Source organism: Amaranthus tricolor, chromosome 2 (genome assembly GCF_026212465.1).
Source record: "Amaranthus tricolor cultivar Red isolate AtriRed21 chromosome 2, ASM2621246v1, whole genome shotgun sequence".
In the NCBI taxonomy this organism is placed as follows: Eukaryota; Viridiplantae; Streptophyta; class Magnoliopsida; order Caryophyllales; family Amaranthaceae; genus Amaranthus; species Amaranthus tricolor.
In genome coordinates this window covers 5,048,159-5,066,156 of record NC_080048.1, presented here as the reverse complement: position 1 = coordinate 5,066,156, position 17,998 = coordinate 5,048,159, and the positions used below count along the sequence as shown (strand labels likewise).

At 33.4% G+C, this 17,998-nt stretch overlaps 1 protein-coding gene across 1 annotated transcript; it reads right to left on the bottom strand.

Moving 5' to 3' along the window:
* Positions 1–798: 798 nt before the first annotated feature.
* On the bottom strand, positions 799–15,733 carry LOC130805898 (serine/threonine-protein kinase TIO). The gene is made up of 22 exons (XM_057670733.1): positions 15,403–15,733; positions 15,220–15,294; positions 13,965–14,057; positions 13,682–13,756; positions 13,431–13,523; positions 12,651–12,714; positions 12,115–12,199; positions 11,853–11,925; positions 11,700–11,768; positions 11,529–11,609; positions 11,374–11,458; positions 11,175–11,282; positions 9,571–9,709; positions 8,652–8,820; positions 7,643–7,741; positions 6,268–6,795; positions 4,654–5,790; positions 3,960–4,193; positions 3,143–3,286; positions 2,880–2,960; positions 2,574–2,762; positions 799–1,295 (listed from the first exon to the last, which is right to left on the bottom strand). The coding sequence occupies exons 1-22, from the start codon at positions 15,490–15,492 to the stop codon at positions 1,050–1,052; spliced, it is 3,957 nt and encodes a 1,318-aa protein (XP_057526716.1). The 5' UTR covers positions 15,493–15,733; the 3' UTR covers positions 799–1,049.
* Positions 15,734–17,998: the final 2,265 nt, after the last annotated feature.

The window sequence follows — 17,998 nt, the reverse complement described above, 5'->3', positions numbered from 1 at the left end:
ATGGAACTTGATAGTTAATACTCACGTTAGTAATTGGGTTGTCATAATCAATATCAAATGGGATTAAGAACACTATCTTATAAAATATACTTCCTCTGTTTCTTTTCAAACGTTCTATTTGCTTTATGCATATTTATCAATGCACAAATTTAATCTGTAATATCTCTAATTGTATATTATTAAAAATTATAAAAAATAGATATTACACCTTATGTTGAGATGAATCAAACAAGATTATATTTGACTATGTTATAATTTAAAGATTAAAAATAAATTACAAATTAAAAGTGGTTGATGAAAATTGAATAGTGGTTAAAAAAGCAAATGGGATGTTTTAAAAGAAATAGGGGAGTATTAGTTTATATCAACAATAACAATAATGTCAAAGTCTTAATTTACAGGTGTCTAAATTTTTAAATGACCTCCATTCATAAATGTGTTTTTGTGATGATGTTGAGATGTATTCATAAATCTTGTTGAGAGGGTCGTGCAATGCCGTATTTTACACCTTCAAATAATGACTTCTGATTAAGCATGAGCAAACAAGTCATGTAAGGTTATGCCAAAGGTTACATTTCTTTATGTACTTTTTCTCTAGAATTAATTATAAAATGACGGACTAGACGGGTAATACTTGTATGACACCAGGTGCACCAATCTCACAAAATGGTAATAAAAATGCACCTGTGGGCTGTGGCCCACTGTCACAATTGACAAGCTAGGATCGCTGAAGGCCTAAGAACACATGGATTTTTAACTCTTGAAATGACAACTAATTCCACATATGGATTCTGAACATTGCCAAGAACACATGTCAAACAAACTTGAATAGAAAACTGTAAACTTCAGAATTGCATCAGTTTCTAAAATCATACATTTAATTTGTTTACACCAATAAACTGATTGATAATAATACATAGATCAAAAAGTATTTTAATACATAAATATGTACAATATGAACAGTCATCTCTGGGTTCGCCTTCAGATTCTACGATTTTGGTACCATTGGAAACATTCAACTTGACTATCCTCCTACAGCAAAATAGGATTCAAGCTTTACTGGATTTATCATAAATGAGTTTCGCATAATTGGCAATGGTTTTTTCAGGTGATTGTTGAAGCTGTGCAATCACAGGAAACAACTCTGACGAACGAATGCAATTCCTGCAAGCCGAGTGTGCGCACATCTTCGCCAAAGCAAAAAGAACGATTTTTAAAGGTGATTCGCTAACAGCATCCCGTCTTGGGGGATTCAGGGCTGCAGTGGAGCACTCTGACACCACCTTAAGTAAAGCCTGCATGATTATATGCAGTTACTAAAGGTCAAAGCATATACTATGACTTCAATTTTTTCTGAAAAGAAAAGCATAAGAAATACTGTTCCTCAAAGACATTTCCATAAAAATCAAAATCAGATCCCCTAATGCCATTAAGATCCTCCCACCTACGCGTGTGTGGGGTTAGGGTGGGCGAGGGGGAGGTTTGGATGTACGCAATTTGAGCTTTATAAGTGACAATAAAAAGGTTATTTCCAATTGACCCTTCGTAGAAAATATCATCCGCAACTTCACATAAGTAAGAAATGCACATAATTTTATACGCCATCTTAATGTAGTCATCAATTCATGTTTGGTTCAGTTTTGGCAAAGTCATATTAAGATTCATTGTCAATCAGCTTATTAATAAGGGAAATTCCACATAGTAGCATCCAATTTTTATGAAACGCCAGTGGTAGCACTTTTGTAAGATTTTTCCACATGGTAGCATCCAATTTATGCACTATTTGACTACCGTAGCATTTTTCGTTAAATTCTTGTTAATTTTTTATTAATTCATCATTTTGTAAGATACCACATGGTAGCATCCAATTTTTGCTCACAAATGTTTAACTCATCATTTACACGTTTTATTCATCTTAATTTATCAACGCCCTTAAATGTTGTCACAATTTTATTTTCATTCAAATTATTGGTATTATAAAGTTCAAAGGTGTATTATAAACACTAATAAATAATTCAAAAGGTGCATTTTATAAGCTTAAAGTGCATTTCATAAGTTCAAAAAGTGTATTCCAAGCACGAATACATATCTACTTACTTATTAAAACATTTAAGGGCATTGATAAATTAATCGGTGAATTAAACATTAAGATCGTAAATTAAACATTTGAGTAAAAACTGGATACTACCATGTGGAAAAATCTTACAAAATAATAAATTAAACGGAAATTAACAAGAATTTAATGGAAAATGCTACGGCAGTTAGATAGTGCATAAACTGAATGCTACCATGTGGAAAAATCTTACAAAAATGCTACCACTGGCGTTTCATAAAAATTGGATGCTACCATGTGAAATTTCTCTATTAGTAATTATATCAATCAGTAATATTACTCTTAAGGCAGCGTTGATACGGTTTGGGTTATAATTCATGATTTTGAGTCTGGAATCTATCCTTCTATAAGTATTATCTGTTAAACTTTTCAGTCTGGAATCTATCCTTGCAATAATCCCCCAACCAAACCCAGAGCAACTAAAGAAGCATATGATCTCCATATATGTAATAAAATAAACCTGAATAGCTCCAATGGACACAATATCTTCACAGAGCTTGTTGGAATTGCGAACAAGATTACTAAGAGCACCAGCAGCATTTGCTTTTGTCTTATCCTCCTCGGGTGAAAGCAGCAAATTTGTTAGTTGATGTATGGAACTTCTAAGTTCTTCATACAACAAATCATTATGATAGGCTGCGTTTCCAATCTGAGGCATCAATTGAAGCAGCAATTTCAGGTTCTAGAATTATGTAATTTCTCTCAAATGAATGTACACAATTAGCAAGGGATATGAATAATTGATTCTAAACAGGAAAAATCTTACCGCAAAACATGCAAATTTTCTAGTACGCTTGTCTGAGTCTGCACATCGATCTATGAGTAGATTGATGATATTATGCCTTGCCTAAACACCAAACAATTAGAAAAAAAAAAAATGGTAAGCACATGCAACGAAAACCAACTAAATACAGAAAAACATGAAAATTTTCAAATCAAATATCATTTGGCTATTCCTAAGGAAATTCCAGTAAGCATATGCATTATTTAGCTAAGATAAAAGCGAACCAAACTTCATCTCCAACCTACCAGTGAATCATAAAAGTAAGAGCTATGTCGACACATGTTTCCCACAGCACTACAAGCCTTTGCGCGCAAGTCAGGATCTTTTTCGGTGAGGAACTCCTTTAAACGTGTCAATATGTTTGCCTTGTCAATGTACTCATAAAAACCCTGTAAAGTACACATGACACAATTGGACAAGGACAACAATATAACAGATTCTTTTTCAACAGACTAGAACAGCATTCAGCAGTCATAAATTTCTGCACATAAGAGAGACGGTGAGAGCTTCGTACGCCACTTCTTGTAAAAGAATCTTTTATAAAGGAGAAAATTGTGAACTTCACAAAAGTATATACTACAGTCAAAGAAACTTGTATTTGCACCGTTAAACAGATAATATGTTAGTTGATGCTCACAGAACTTAGCTGCAGTTTTTAGAAGGCATGTTAAGCTCTGTTACATTCAGGCAAGTGTATACAGAGCAACAAAATTCAAAATCTCATATGTTGAAAGTTCAAAAGCGACTGCCATAACCAGATCTTCTGTACCTCAAGAGCCTAAAGATGTATTAATTTATCCTAATCTAGCTATTGAAATGTCTAAATCTATAACCATGAAGTTGTTTATCCACAAGCAACTAAGAGTGAAAGAAATTAGTTGTGCCTCAGAAGTCAGGTCCTTGGGCTGACAGATGTGCTTTCAAAGCAATGGTTACCCAATATTTTAAGCAAATTTTATGCTTTTGAGATTTGAGATAAAATGAAGGCCAAAGCCAGCATATTTATCAGTCAACAACATGGATCAAAAAATAATAAAAAATAAAAAAACAGATTTTACTAACCTTGTCCATACGAGCTAGTTCAGACACTACCATGAGGACATCCAGGATAACTCCTTTTGGGCTTGAACCGTCTAGCAACCTTCTCATCCTAGAAGCTTCCAGCATCCCCTTCCCTACAAGATGAATTGCCAATGGTTTATGGCTAGTCATTTTAGCAAGGAATGCCACTGGCCTTTGTGTGTCCTTCAACTCCAAAGCATCAGCACAACACAGAATTATAGAAGGTATCCCAACCTGCAAACTCAAAAGACAGGAGTAAGAGATTATGAAAACTTTAAGAGTTATAGCATAGAGCTGAAGAAGGAGAAATAATTGGGAAATTGCATCAATATAAGATATTTAATGCAAATTTCTTGTATGTTACCCCCATCCACTGTGAAAGCACATGCATATGAATGTGCTAAGCACACTTCCTACATATTATATACTGTGAAGAATGCAAGACAAAGAGTAGTCAATAATATAATCCATCATAATGAACGTGAAAGCAATAAGCATGATTCGTACAAAAAAACAGGCCATCCCCACTCTATTCTCAGCGCAAGCTACTCAGGATGATGAACTATATGTTTAAAAAAAATCCTAATACAAGTTCATAAATTATCTTCTTCAGTAGTCTATTGAGGATCATCATAATAAAACTTCCATTAAAATTGCAAATTTTGTACAAAGAATTGGTGAAAGATTATCTAACCTCTACAAGAATCTTTGTGTATTTTTCCATGTTTTCCCTGATAGCTTTCATAATGTCTGAGTCTTTGCTGCATATTTTGGCACCAGGTGAACCTACATTTAGGAGATGCCCACTGCTAATGGAAGCAGTGGTAGAAGGCAAACTAGTAGCGTTCTGAACAGCAACAAAAGGGAAGGCCAAAAAATCAATCACAGCATTTATGATATCCTTCACTCCACTTTTTCCTCCACCAGGACCCTCCCAATATTTAAGGGGCTTCAGATGAGCATCAGAAACCAAGTCACGAATACATGCAACATTGTCATTCTGTAACAATATCTGTCGAAAGGTCACAGAACCGCCTGGAAGGCAATGGGTTAGACATGAAACAGTCCAGAATACTCCAACAGGAGATAATCCAACCACATCTTGAGAATCAACAACAGAATTGTCACCCAGTAAATTTATAATAAGTTGAGGGAGTCCACTTGCACAAAATTGCTGGACAGCCAAAGGTCCTCCCCACTTTAGCCTATACACAAGCAAGCCAATATATCCATCCCTGAATCCATGCCAATGAGAAAGCATGCTTGTACCATTGCCGTTGCTTTGGTGCTCAACTTTGTAATTCATTTTGAGAAGGTCACACAATGTAGCAGTGCGAGGAACAAGAGGCATTGCTATATCAGATAATGAAGATTCAACAGAAGCTCCAGTCTCAAGGAATAAAATGGATGCATAGGCCAGCATTGCTGCTGAGTAATGAGGTTGAAATGAGGTAGAAACTCCATCATCACAGGAAAAAAGTTGAGCGAGCAATGAAAGCCTTGCATGTTGTCTTTTCGAGGATGAGGTTAAAATTGATGATGCATATTTTCTCCCCGTTGACTTGAAAGATTGAGCAATTGTTGCAAGAAGCAAGCATGAATGCAGAGCAAGCCCACGAGGATTAGCAAATTTGCACTTTGAGCCATTAGCTTCACTGGCTAGTGAATTTTTGCTCAATGCTGATCCACATAAAGATAATATGGAGAACATCTCAGAGACAAGTGTATGATCACCTCCACCACTTACCTCAGTTGTAACAGGCAAGGAACTGGGAAGGCCACAAAGAGCACTTGCCACCATTCCACTATGCATACAGCACCTCAGTATGAGCTGAAACACAATAAAATGTCATTGGATTGTGCAATAGATATCAACTAAGAATGGCTGACTTTGTGAGACATCTGAAAAAGAATCCTAGTTTATTGACTTGTAGTTATGCATTTTATTTTTTGACTGGTACAAACATGTTAGTTACATTAGCATGAAAGCTATCGATAAATTTAACAACCTGCTCTTGTATGGTATGATAGGATAGCCTATGACACGCATATATAAGAAATTAAGTAGCCAAATTTTTGACATGAAAGAGACAATTTGTCATTCCCCCAATCACTACCAAAGGGCTATTCAAAAGTAAAAATAAGGATGGATCCTTGCATCTCTTATAACCAAAGTTTTCTGACATGATTATGATAACAAAACATAGGTATGAGCAATTTACATCCCTGGCCATCATCAACTCCAAATCCATACTAAGGGTGAAACCGTGAAAGCATATTAACTTACGCAACAGCATCACTAACTAACCTGGATACCAGCTAAGAGCACAGCTTCATTACGCTGTCGAAAACAGTATAATATGGCACAATGAACTGGTTTGGAATCCAGAAATGCTCTTGTAATAGCATCGATCACCTTCTCACACACAATCTCAATATCTGGAGACTTTTCCTGCTCCGAGATTTCTAGTCGGGACAATGAATGGCTACGGAGAGAAGAGAGTGGAAATTCCCTAGCAGTTTCTTTCAGAGACAAACTCTCTAATGCATTTATCAAAAACCACAGTGCTCTGCACCCTTCTGCAGCAACTCGTGATAAATTAGCAGAACCTGAAATCATACTTGTTCCTGAAGCTGCTAGGGAGAGGCAAAGGTGATCAACCAAGCCACTTGTTATAGCATGGTCAAGGATTTGCTTCAATATATCAACAGTTTTAGGAGGGCAAGAAAGAGAAATTTCTTTAATAGCCAAAGTAACTTGATTTATCATAACTGCAATAGAGGAGATAGACTCATAAAGAACTCTGCCACTAGAATCATCCAGGCTGCTAACAACCTGCCGTACAGATTAAGGCTTTAGCTTGAAGAATTACTCTCAATATAATGAAGAATAACTAATAGAATGAAGGAATGGAGCCCAAAAACGCAAATTATTAGCAAAATGTCGAGTGCTGTATTTTTAGAAAGGGTCATAAAAAATTGCCAATTTTTAGACTGGTTTTACCTCATAAAATGCCACGTAGAAGTCATCAATCTCCATAACCATAAAATGTAAAAGAACTTGCATATAAACTGTGACAACATAAATTTCGAACCTAATAACTTTAATTTATTGCAAGAAATAGCGCAAGCAAAATTTTCCATGTTTAAGTTTCTATGATAATATTAACCGATTGAAACCAAAAAGAAAAGGCTCAATTTACTCATAAGTAATTGATTAGGAAAAATAAGCACATGCAAATAAGTGCTACCTACCTGAAACTTGTACCTTGCAAAAGCAGCCAAGAGAAATATTTTTAGCAAAGAACTGGCTTAACATGTACAGAATGGTAAACATGACAAGGCACATAAATCACATCTAAATTAATGGATCCAATATTATCTTTGTAGTTACACAATCAAACTAGTAATTGCTCTGACATTGACACACTTCATGATTGAAGCACATGATTGATCTGCCAATACTCTTAGGTAAAGATAGCTAGAAATATAGCAAAAAACTTCCAACTGGCGTAATATGCTTTATGATAAACACACTTCCTCATATGAACAATGCAAAATTCAACTGGTTTGTGAACAAATTCCTTGATATTCTTTAATCCATTGATCCTAGGCAAAATAGTATACAAAAGTTATGGTGTCATGACTTGACCCTAAAAGGCGCAAGAATATTGAAAAACTACCTGTAAAAACAGCTCGACAAGAGCAACCCACTGGGTAAAATATGAGCTCCCAAAGCTATCTCCACCACGATCAATTAACTTTCTAATAACCAGGAAACTCTGCACAGAAATCAAGCACTCATAAAAAAGGAATTATTCACATCAAGAGACATCACTAATAAGTCATTTGCACATCAGTATGTAAAATCCTTTCCACAAACCTTACACGCTAACATTCATAAAATTTACCAACATAATTTCCAAAACTCCCAGCAATGTGCTTGAAGCAGAGTTTTACTTGGTGCATAAAAGAAGTTTTGATTATCAATTAAAAATTTAGTAATATACCAAGTTCGTTGATGCAGGCTTTCCTGTTCACTTCATATTGTGCAAAAAGCTCAATAAAGTAGGGCTAGAACTACGTTTCAAGACAACATCTATGACTATCTAAATCACATTTGGTAATCAAAAAGGCCATTTGTTCCTTATTTTCTTTTCCTTTTGTTTTATCACCTTTTATTTTTAAAGAGAGCAAACATTTTCTTTGAGAGAATCAAAACAATGGTTTAAGAATTGTTTTGAAGATTGTTCAGCTGATAAAATTGGTAAATGTAAGCAAGTAGCAACAATAATATAAAGGCAATCGAAAAAACATATTATGATTTGAATAATATAAAGGCCCCTTTGAATACATACGCCAAAGGGATCAAAGAGGAAGGAATATTCTAAATTGAATAGTCAAAAAGGAATATACAATCAACTAACATGTATCGATCTTTAAAAAGATCCCAAAGCAATCAATTGATTCTCTCACTTTTATTTGCTAAACCATTTGACTCATAATCAGAAATTAATGCATAATGTTGCAAATGCCTTAAGTAGACAAAGAAATTCCAACATTTGGAACATTTTATTTTAGAACTGAATAGGCTTTTATTTCGATGGGTTCATATCCAACACTTAAGGTTATTTTGTTATTATCAAGTCATGCACAATTGCACATCAATCTTTTCATGACTAAGAGACATACCTTAGCAATCAAATCAAAAAAATCTATCTTTTTTTGGCTAATAAGAGCGGAAGTAAGCCCCAAAAGCTCAAAAATTATTTCATCACGACTAGTATGTGCAACAGCATCGGCTGCAACTAAGTTTGAAAGAATTCTAAGTGATTGGTTCAACTTGAGAATATCTTCCTTCCTGCCATATTTAGAAAAAAAAAAAAGTTATTACTTGCTGCATGAACGTAGAAGTCTCGAGAATCTTGTCTCGGCAACATCTTAGTGAAAAATTTTCTCAAGTACATTTCTCAACAACAGCCCCATTTTTTATGATTAAGGTTATGTTATAGTCACTTATTTCCTATGAAATTGCATCTATCTCTACTTAAGTTTGACTCACTTACTATGCATGGTGACCTTTTTTGGAAATGATCATCTCATCCACTCTTCTCTTCCATCTACTTGTGTTTTGTCTTATTCTCCAACTAGAAATTGATATTATAGCTAAAACAGGGTTTTAGTTTCATATGGACACATAGTATTTGTTATCTAGTATAATTCTAAGTGAAACTTATAAGTAGTAAAGAAGCTATTTTCAAGATTAATATAAAGAATTCTGAGTTTTAAATTATGGTTTGAAGAAAAAAACATAAGAAAAATAGATAAATGTTTTTTGTAGTTTGTAAATTCCAAAAATCATCAAAAATCCAAAGCTTGTCAAAGTGCAAGACTGCAAGGTATACAAGAATAACAATATCAACGTAGTTTGAAAATGGCCAAAAACTATCCAAAGCTTCTGAAAGTGCATAGATTACAAAAAACACAATATCAAAGAACTCCTGCTATTGTAATCTCAATAAAGACCAAACTAGACCTACATCTATTCAAAAAATGATAATCATTGTATTGGATCATTGATTAAAGCAAAAAGATGGAATATTTATTAAACCTGATAGTGTTCCCTGTTCCTTTGGAAAAATATTTAGCTGGTTCAAGAATAAGCGTTAATGCCTCTTTGTCTTGGCCTATAACTTTCGCACCTTTCACAGTGCGAGAGTTGTTTTCCATTCTATCCAGTGGTTGACCACCTAAATCAAAAGGTTCATTCTTCACATAAGTGAACAAAAGAGCTAACTTTATCAATCAATACAATATATATATATATATTTAAAAGCAGAAGGGCATTGCCATAATGTCAATGTGAAGCATTATAAAGAGCTCGAATATACCAGAGTGTAATTCCCTCAGTTTTAGGAAGCGCGAAGCGCACTGAGGTAATGCGTGGGCTTTTCGTATGCTTAAAACAACATCAAATTCATATAATTACTTCATACAAGTTAGAAAAACGCTACTTTAGCATAAAAATATCATAAGATAACATAAATTTTGAGTTGACCATATTCTCTTGCAGGATCCAAAGTGTATGAAGATGCATCAGAGTTGATGTAATCATTGTTCAAGCTGTAAATCATTATACATTAATGTCAAAACAAGCAAAAGCAAAATTAAATAATAGCACAAACAAAAAAAATCTATATGCTAAGACTCAATCACTATAACAAAATAGGCAGAAAAATTAAGTAATTAAATTAAAGTACAAATCAAGAACGCCATATTTTATCATTATTTTTTTGGACTCATTTGTAAAGAAATTAGAATTTGAATAGATATTGTAATAAAAGACATGAGTAGAAGTACAGAAAGAAAAAGGTAAAAAGAAATAAGAAATACAAGCATTATAAAATATAATCTCACAGAGAAGAAATGAGAGAAAACAAAGAAAACAAAAAGAGAGAAAAGCAATCTAAATCAGAAAGAAAAACGAATAGAGTGAAAATAAAACGAAGAAGAAAAAGGAAGAAGAAGAATACCTAGTCAAGAATGGTGGCACACTTGGGAAAGAGAAGAACAATGCACCTGCTGCTATCTTCATCTACTTTGGCTAGGGCAAGAAAGGGGCTTTTTTTCTTCTCTAAATTCAAATGATTAACTTTTTTTAAGGGTAATCTAGTAAATCAAGAAAGGTAAGTATTTTAGTATATGAAATTTAAATAAAGCAAAAAACGAAAGGCAACATGCAAAAGGCGCACAAGGTGCGCGCCTGTTCTTTGCCTCGTGTATTACACTATGCCTTGAGTCTCTGAGGCGTGATTCTAGTCGCCTTGTTGCGCCCCATGCCTCTTTTTAAAACCAAGGTGATTCCGTTATATTTCTTTGAAAATCGAGATGTAAATTATTTGAAATTGGTTAATAGTCTTTTGATGTTTCCAAACAAGTCAATCTCTATTGACCTAATACACATCTACACTTGCAAAATGTACCACCACATAAAAATCCAGGTCATAATTTATAACGCTTTTACATATAAATTTTATCTCTTGAAATGCAAGATGTAGTTAAGCCAAGCAATCATGGATATCACATTGTCTTTGACAATGAAAACATAGCCCAAAAGAATAGATAAAAATAAAATTACAAAATAGTGAAGGAATTCAAATACATTAAATTGTTTACCAAATTGGACGACAATAAAAAAGACAAGACAATAATAACCTGTAAGCCCAAGAGCTTCCTCAGTCAAAGTCGAGTCAAACTCACAAGGTTGAGCATTAGAAAGGTGGACGGATGAATTTTCATTTTCAGCACTAGTATCTTTTCTACCTGTTTCATTAGCAATTCATACTATTTAGATGACTACATTTGTTAAATTGTAAGTAGATGATAATAGATATATAGATGGTTGAGGCCTTACTTTCAGGAGTTATGGTGTTAGGGCGTACAGGTAGTGGGACCTTTGGAATTTCACACCCCAACGGCTTTGTAGCCGAAATAAACTCCTAAAGGAGAAAATTATGTTAATCAATTGTCATAATTACTCAAATATTCTTTAAAAACAAGACATAATACCCTCATCTCCAAGTCAACTGAATCGTCTTTAATAAATGGGTGCTCAAGAAGGCTAGGCCAAGAGAGTCTTTGTTGTGGGACCTGAAATACAAGAATAGAATAATAGATTAGTATGTACTTTTGTCAAGATCCTATCAGACAGCAAAATACATAAAAGAAAATGCATAAAACCTTATTAAGCAATCCTTTCAAAAAGCTTTTAAATTCTGCGCCCATATTTTCAGGATATTTAACAGGATCCTACATATCAAAAGAAATAAACATATGAGATTCTACGGTGTCGTAACTTTAAGACCTTGATAGCATTATTTGTTTGCAGAGTACCTTGATGATATGTCGTATAAGTGCATAAACTGAGTTTGTATAAAATGGAGGTTGGCCAACAAAAAGTTCATACCTGGTGCACAAACAAGTCAGGAGAATTAAGTTATACTATTTGTCCAATGATATAGTACAAAAGATATGTTGTATTCAATATTTAGTAGTTTGACTGCTTAAAAATAGGTTGTAAGACAACAGTAATATACAAAAGTTTAAGTAAAAACTTTTGCATTAAACTATAGGACAACAAGGTCAAGATACACACAAAATTACTCCAAGAGACCACAAGTCAGCTGTGTGGTTGTACGGTTGTTCGCGAACAAGTTCGGGGGCCATGTACAATGGAGTACCTGTACAATCAAAACCAAAAGTAAGCAAATGAAATAGTAGGAAAGTTTCTTATTAGATCATGGATGTATGAAAATAATTCTATAAACCTTTCATTTAGTTCTTTTTATTGTAACTTATTTTTTTGGAAAATGTTATACAGAACTTTAAGGATTTTGACTATTAAGAAGCTAAAAGTGGAAACATCCAAAATTAATTAAACAATAATGATGTTGATGTAGGGATGATTTTGTCATGGATTCCGAAATTCACAGCACTACATCTGGAATTAAACACTGAGTAAGAAGTATTCTGACAATTCAAAAGAAAACCAACATAAAGAGGACACACAATCAGGTCCAATAAAGCAAGAAATATTTGTATCACAATAACAAACATGAAAGTTATGTCCAAATTCTGATACTAACGTAGAATTTCAAAAAGAACTATTTATTAATCACCAACAATACTAACCTTTGATGGATCGAAGCACAACAGTATTCATTGACATGGCACGTGCAAACCCAAAATCACATAGCTGAAACAAGAACTAATAAATATAAGATGACAATCCAGACAAGAATTGATAGTACATTCGTATCCACCAATACTAACGACAAAACAATCCAATGGTGATGCTGACTTCTTTAAATTGTAGATTAGAAGGTGAACTGGCTTTTTTGGGTAGAAGTGAAAGATAGAGATAGATCGTGAGTGCAATTATGTGATGTTGTCAATTGTGATGGTGTGGTGATGGTAAATAGTAAGTACTGTGAATTGTTGATTGAAGGGTGAGGATGGTAGTTACGCAATGAGATAAGTGTTTGTTGTGGTGGTGGTGGGTGTAGGAGTATTGATCCAACACCAATGATATTAGAGAAAATTAAGTCCCTTGAGTTGCATTGAAAATCAAGAAAAGGGGATTTGGTGTTTCCATTCAGTTATTGTGGAGAAAAGGGAATTAAAAATAGAACACCAATGAAGGGGGAATGTCAACATGATTCCTTTCAATCTTACTTGAACAGCCCAAATCAAACACCACATTAGTCTTTCAAAATCTAAATGACAAAGAATATGAAATCTTTTGCTCCATCTAAGACAAACATAGTCTTACATAGTTACAGTAATAGTCATATAAATAAACAATCCCTCCAAGTAAAACTTTTTAATGAAAAGAGAATAAGAATAGATTACAGATATTCAAAAGCCCATAAAGTAGAAAAGTAAACAAAGCATAATTTTCGAAAACTAAACCTTAACAACCGAGCCTGAACCAATAAGGATGTTTTGCGGTTTCATGTCTCGATGAATAATACGGTTTGAATGCAAGTAGTATAGTGCTTTAACCTGGAATTTTGAAGATTAAAACATTCAATATAAGTTTATTCACTTCTAGAAAGTCATCTAACAAACATAATAGTATGAAAGGTATAATATATGCTTAAGAACTATTACGAATGTGATAAGATAAATTCATTTAAACGATACAAATGATGAAACAATACCAACTGCTTTGCAATTGCTTTGACTTGCTCTTCAGGTAGACACTTATCATCCTCAAGAACCTCAAAAAGTTCACCCTAAACAAGAATTATGTTGATGACATTAGAGAAATTCATGAAACAGATGCCTTTGGCATACTTGCCATGCATGATAAAACCACTAACATTCTTGGCATGTACCAAGGTCCTTATATATTGTCAGGTGTAGCATTATTTACATCGATATGTGTCAAAGACATGTCCTAAAATTTCCATTGAAACTTACAAAGAAGGGGATAAAATAAACCTGAGCGAATTCTGTGACTACGCAAAATTCTTGTGCAGTCTCAAAGGAGTCCAACATTTCTATTATATTCTCGTGTTTCAGTTTTCTGAGTATCTGAAATTTACATGAAACAAAATTCAATAATAAAGTAATAAAATAGTACTAAAAACAAGCAAGTGAAGAGTAATACTGCGTATATTATAGAAAAAGGGAGCCACTTTCATAAAACTAACATGTAAGCAGGAGACAGATATAATTGTATTTACTATTTATAACTAATAATTGCTACCACAAGCACTAGTAGATAAGTACTTGGAAAACAAATCCATAAACAACAGAAAGTCAAACAGAAAGCAATTCAGAAAAATGAGCAACACGAGGGCTGGAATCTGGATCCAACTCTCTAAGAACATTGAACAGAGTGTTGATTATAGTGGAACAAAAGTGCAGACTTGATATGAAATAACAAAAACCACAACCACATGCAAAATATAGACCACAAATAGAAAGTACCTACTACATCAAACATTTGACCGACAAAACTTTAGCCGGCAAGAAAAGAAGAATTCTTGCCTCTAATATCAAACTAATAAATCAACTTTTATCAAATACCCTATATGTGTTTATGAAACCGAATGAACAATCACAAAGAAAACATTTGAAATCATGCACCACTTTACCAATATGAAGTGTAGATTACCTTTATTGTGAGTAATAAGAACATTTATAAGAGTAATAATCCAAGATTTGAGTACTTGACTAATGATAAATTCAAGTGTGCTGCACCTAGCTTAATATGGTCAGTTTATAAGATTAGTAAACTAAAAAAATGAGAGTGTAATCTAAGTGATGGGCAATACTTTTAGAAATTGGACATAAGTGAACTTCATAGAGTTGAAAATCATTTGAAGAGATCATATCCCTTAGTTAATCCTCTATCCAATTGAGTTCACTCCATTCTCCTTCTAGATTTCTCACATACCACGGAGCTCAAGTGAAAATGTGAGAGTAAATGCCATTTGCTCACACAAAACGATGCAAACAACAACCATAACCTAGAATTATTTTCTATCAATTGCACAAGCTTAATATTACTTGAATTTATCAGTATTTTGGACAAAATTTATCGTGATTTACGAATACTTCATTTGACATTACAAAAATTCATTCATTTCACAGACGAATTATTATAATTTGAAAACCTTTATTAAAGTGAGGAACAGCATCTAAAATTCCACTGAATTTAAACTAATCCATCAAAAAACCAAAGAATCACCTCAATTTCCTGCCTTAGGTTATGAAGATCTTTCTCACTCTTTCCATGCTTCATTATAAACTTCATCGCAACAGTCTGCAAAATTACAACCCTAAATCATTGATTCCCCAATAAAATTTGAAAATCTGAATCAAAGAAACTAACAAAGTCGATTAGAAAAAATATATATGTATAAATTTATACCTGACCAGTGTATTTTCTTCTTCCTTTGTAAACTTTACCAAAAGAACCCTCACCAACAAGCTCAATCACGTGGTAGTTTTCGACGCCCATTTTCGACGATCTTTAACAGATGTTGATGAATTGGCAAAAATCGAGACGCTTTAAGTCGAATTTGGAATTGTTATGTGGTTGAATTTGAACGTATGATCGGCTAGGGTTTCGAAAAAATCTGTAATTTGGGGGTTTGAAAGATATGTGTGTGACTGTAAGTTGAAGCCGTTGTGAGAAACTGGAGTTTTTGAAAGTTTGCCGCTCTCTCGATTTTTGAAATTTTATCAAGTGGGGGCAGACGAGCAGCTCTACCGTACCTTTTCTTATTTATTTTTAAATACTTCCTCCATTTCGATATAGTCGCAACATTGAGAATATAAGTAATATTCACTTATTTTCTTTAATTTGTGATTAATTTATAATCTATAATTTAAAACATAGTTAAGTGGAATATTTTTTGATTTATCTGATGCAAAGATTATTAATATCAAATTTTATAATTTTTTATTATACATAATTATAAATATTAAGGATTGAACTAGTACATTAGACTGCGTGAAAAAACAAATGTTGCAAGTATTTTGAAATTGAGAAATTATACTGATAAACGTAGACTCTTTGTCTTATCTCCGATTTTAAAATATTGCTAGTAAATATAAAAGTCGTGTCTGGTTACGTTATGTTAATGTGTGCAACATCATGTCATGTTTGGCCAACTTAAAATATATTTCTTCCATTCTAAAATACTTGCTACATATGGGTTTTTTTACGTTATTCATCGTTCAAGGTTATTTTATATATTATAGCTAATGTATAAGAAAAAATATAGTCAAGTGGAATCTTGTTTGAATTGCCTAATCGCATACTTTCAGAATATTAAGTTTTATAAGTTTTAGATGTGTATACTTTAATACATATATATATGATCAAAATAACACATTAAATTGCATAAAAAGTCAAATGTAGCAAATATAGTGAAACGGAGGAAGTAATTTATATACAAGTTAGACCCACATGTCATCGTGTCGTGCACGGATTGTGTCGCATATCGTTAAAATGTTTTTTTTTTCTATTTCAAATTTTAAGTAACTTTTTCGTCTATTCCTTGTAAATAATCATTATCAAGAAGCACATCTACCTATTTAAGGTTAGCACAAATTCTTGTGAGAAATAGTTTATTTGAAAAATTATCTCTAAATAGACCGACACATAAAAAAAATATAGGGTAAGTAACTCACTGGGCATTAAGGATATTGTAAGTATGCATTAAGGTTATAACTAGGTGTTAAAAATATTTTAAGTAGGTATTAAGGATACTGTAAGTAGGTATTAAGGATATTATAAGTAGGCATTAAGAATATGATAAGTACGCATTAAATATGATGTGAGAAGGCATCAAGGACACACTAAGAAGGAATTAAAGCTTTAATGGGTGGCCTGAGAGACATCTCTCATAGTCATGAGTAGGGATGGTCATGGGTCCAAGACCCTTTTGGACCCGCTCCGGACCCGCCTCTTTTTAAGGGTCTAGGTACAAATTTTTGAGACCCATCGGATCTGGATCCAAAAAATATTTGACGGGTCCGGGTCCGGGTCCTAAGTTGAAGACCCGGACCCAGACCCTAAACTTTTAAATTTTATATTATGAATTTCTGATTTTTAAATTCTAATATTAATTTTTTCATTATTAATATATAATAAATAATGTCTTGGGCCCTTGATTAGTTGATTACTTGATTTACTTGATTGCCTTTTCACGTTCTCATTCTCAATCCAGTAACCCTAAGTCTCTAATTTTTTTCTCATTCACTTGATTCACTATGTTTCTCATTTAGTCTTTATATTTGATTTTTAATTATGTATTTAGACAAGTGTTTTTACGTTTTAGTCATTATTTTGTATTTGAATTTTATATACTCGAACAAGTGTTTGTAATACGATAATAAGTTGTTTATAAAAATACAAAAAGACTCGCAAAGGTACAATTTTGACAAATTAAAGAGGCTTTGTATAAGACCCATTAAGGACCCTAGACCCGTCAGAACCGTAGGGTCTGGGTCTGGGTCTGAAAATTTTGGACCCTTAGGGTCCGAATCCGGGTCTAAATCAATAAAAAATAAAAGGGTCCGAGTCTAGCCAGACCTGCTCTAGACTCGCCCCATGACCACCCCTAGTCATGAGACTGGCTGTAAAAGTGGATTTTAGATAATACTCCATCCGAACCAATTTAGTTGTCCCATTTTCTTATTTGGCAAAGTCTTTTTAGTTGTCTTATTTCTATTTTTGTCAATCTTTTTTTGCTAAATATCCTTAGTTCACACAAGTAATTACGAATATACCCCCATGTATCTTACTTACGTAACTACCCTTCATTACTTACCCTTTTCTACTTACCCTTTTTAATGGACCCCACACAATCCTTAATAACCGTGCCCAAGCAAATGGAACATCTAAATTGGTTCGGAGGGAGTATTGTTTTGTCTCAGTTTGAGCACATTTGCTCTTTTTTTTCTTTTTTTTTTTCTGTTTATATATATAATATATATAATGGGCATAAGTTTCTCGT

Excerpts from the sequence above, each read along its gene's own strand:
- LOC130805898 (XM_057670733.1), bottom strand. The coding sequence starts at position 15,492 with ATGGGCGTCGAAAACTACCACGTGATTGAGCTTGTTGGTGAGGGTTCT. Across the intron at positions 15,295-15,402 it reads GAAGAAAATACACTGGTCAG|ACTGTTGCGATGAAGTTTAT; the intron begins GTATAAATTTAT and ends GTAATTTTGCAG. Across the intron at positions 11,926-12,114 it reads TGGTCTCTTGGAGTAATTTT|GTATGAACTTTTTGTTGGCC; the intron begins GTGTGTATCTTG and ends TTTGTGCACCAG.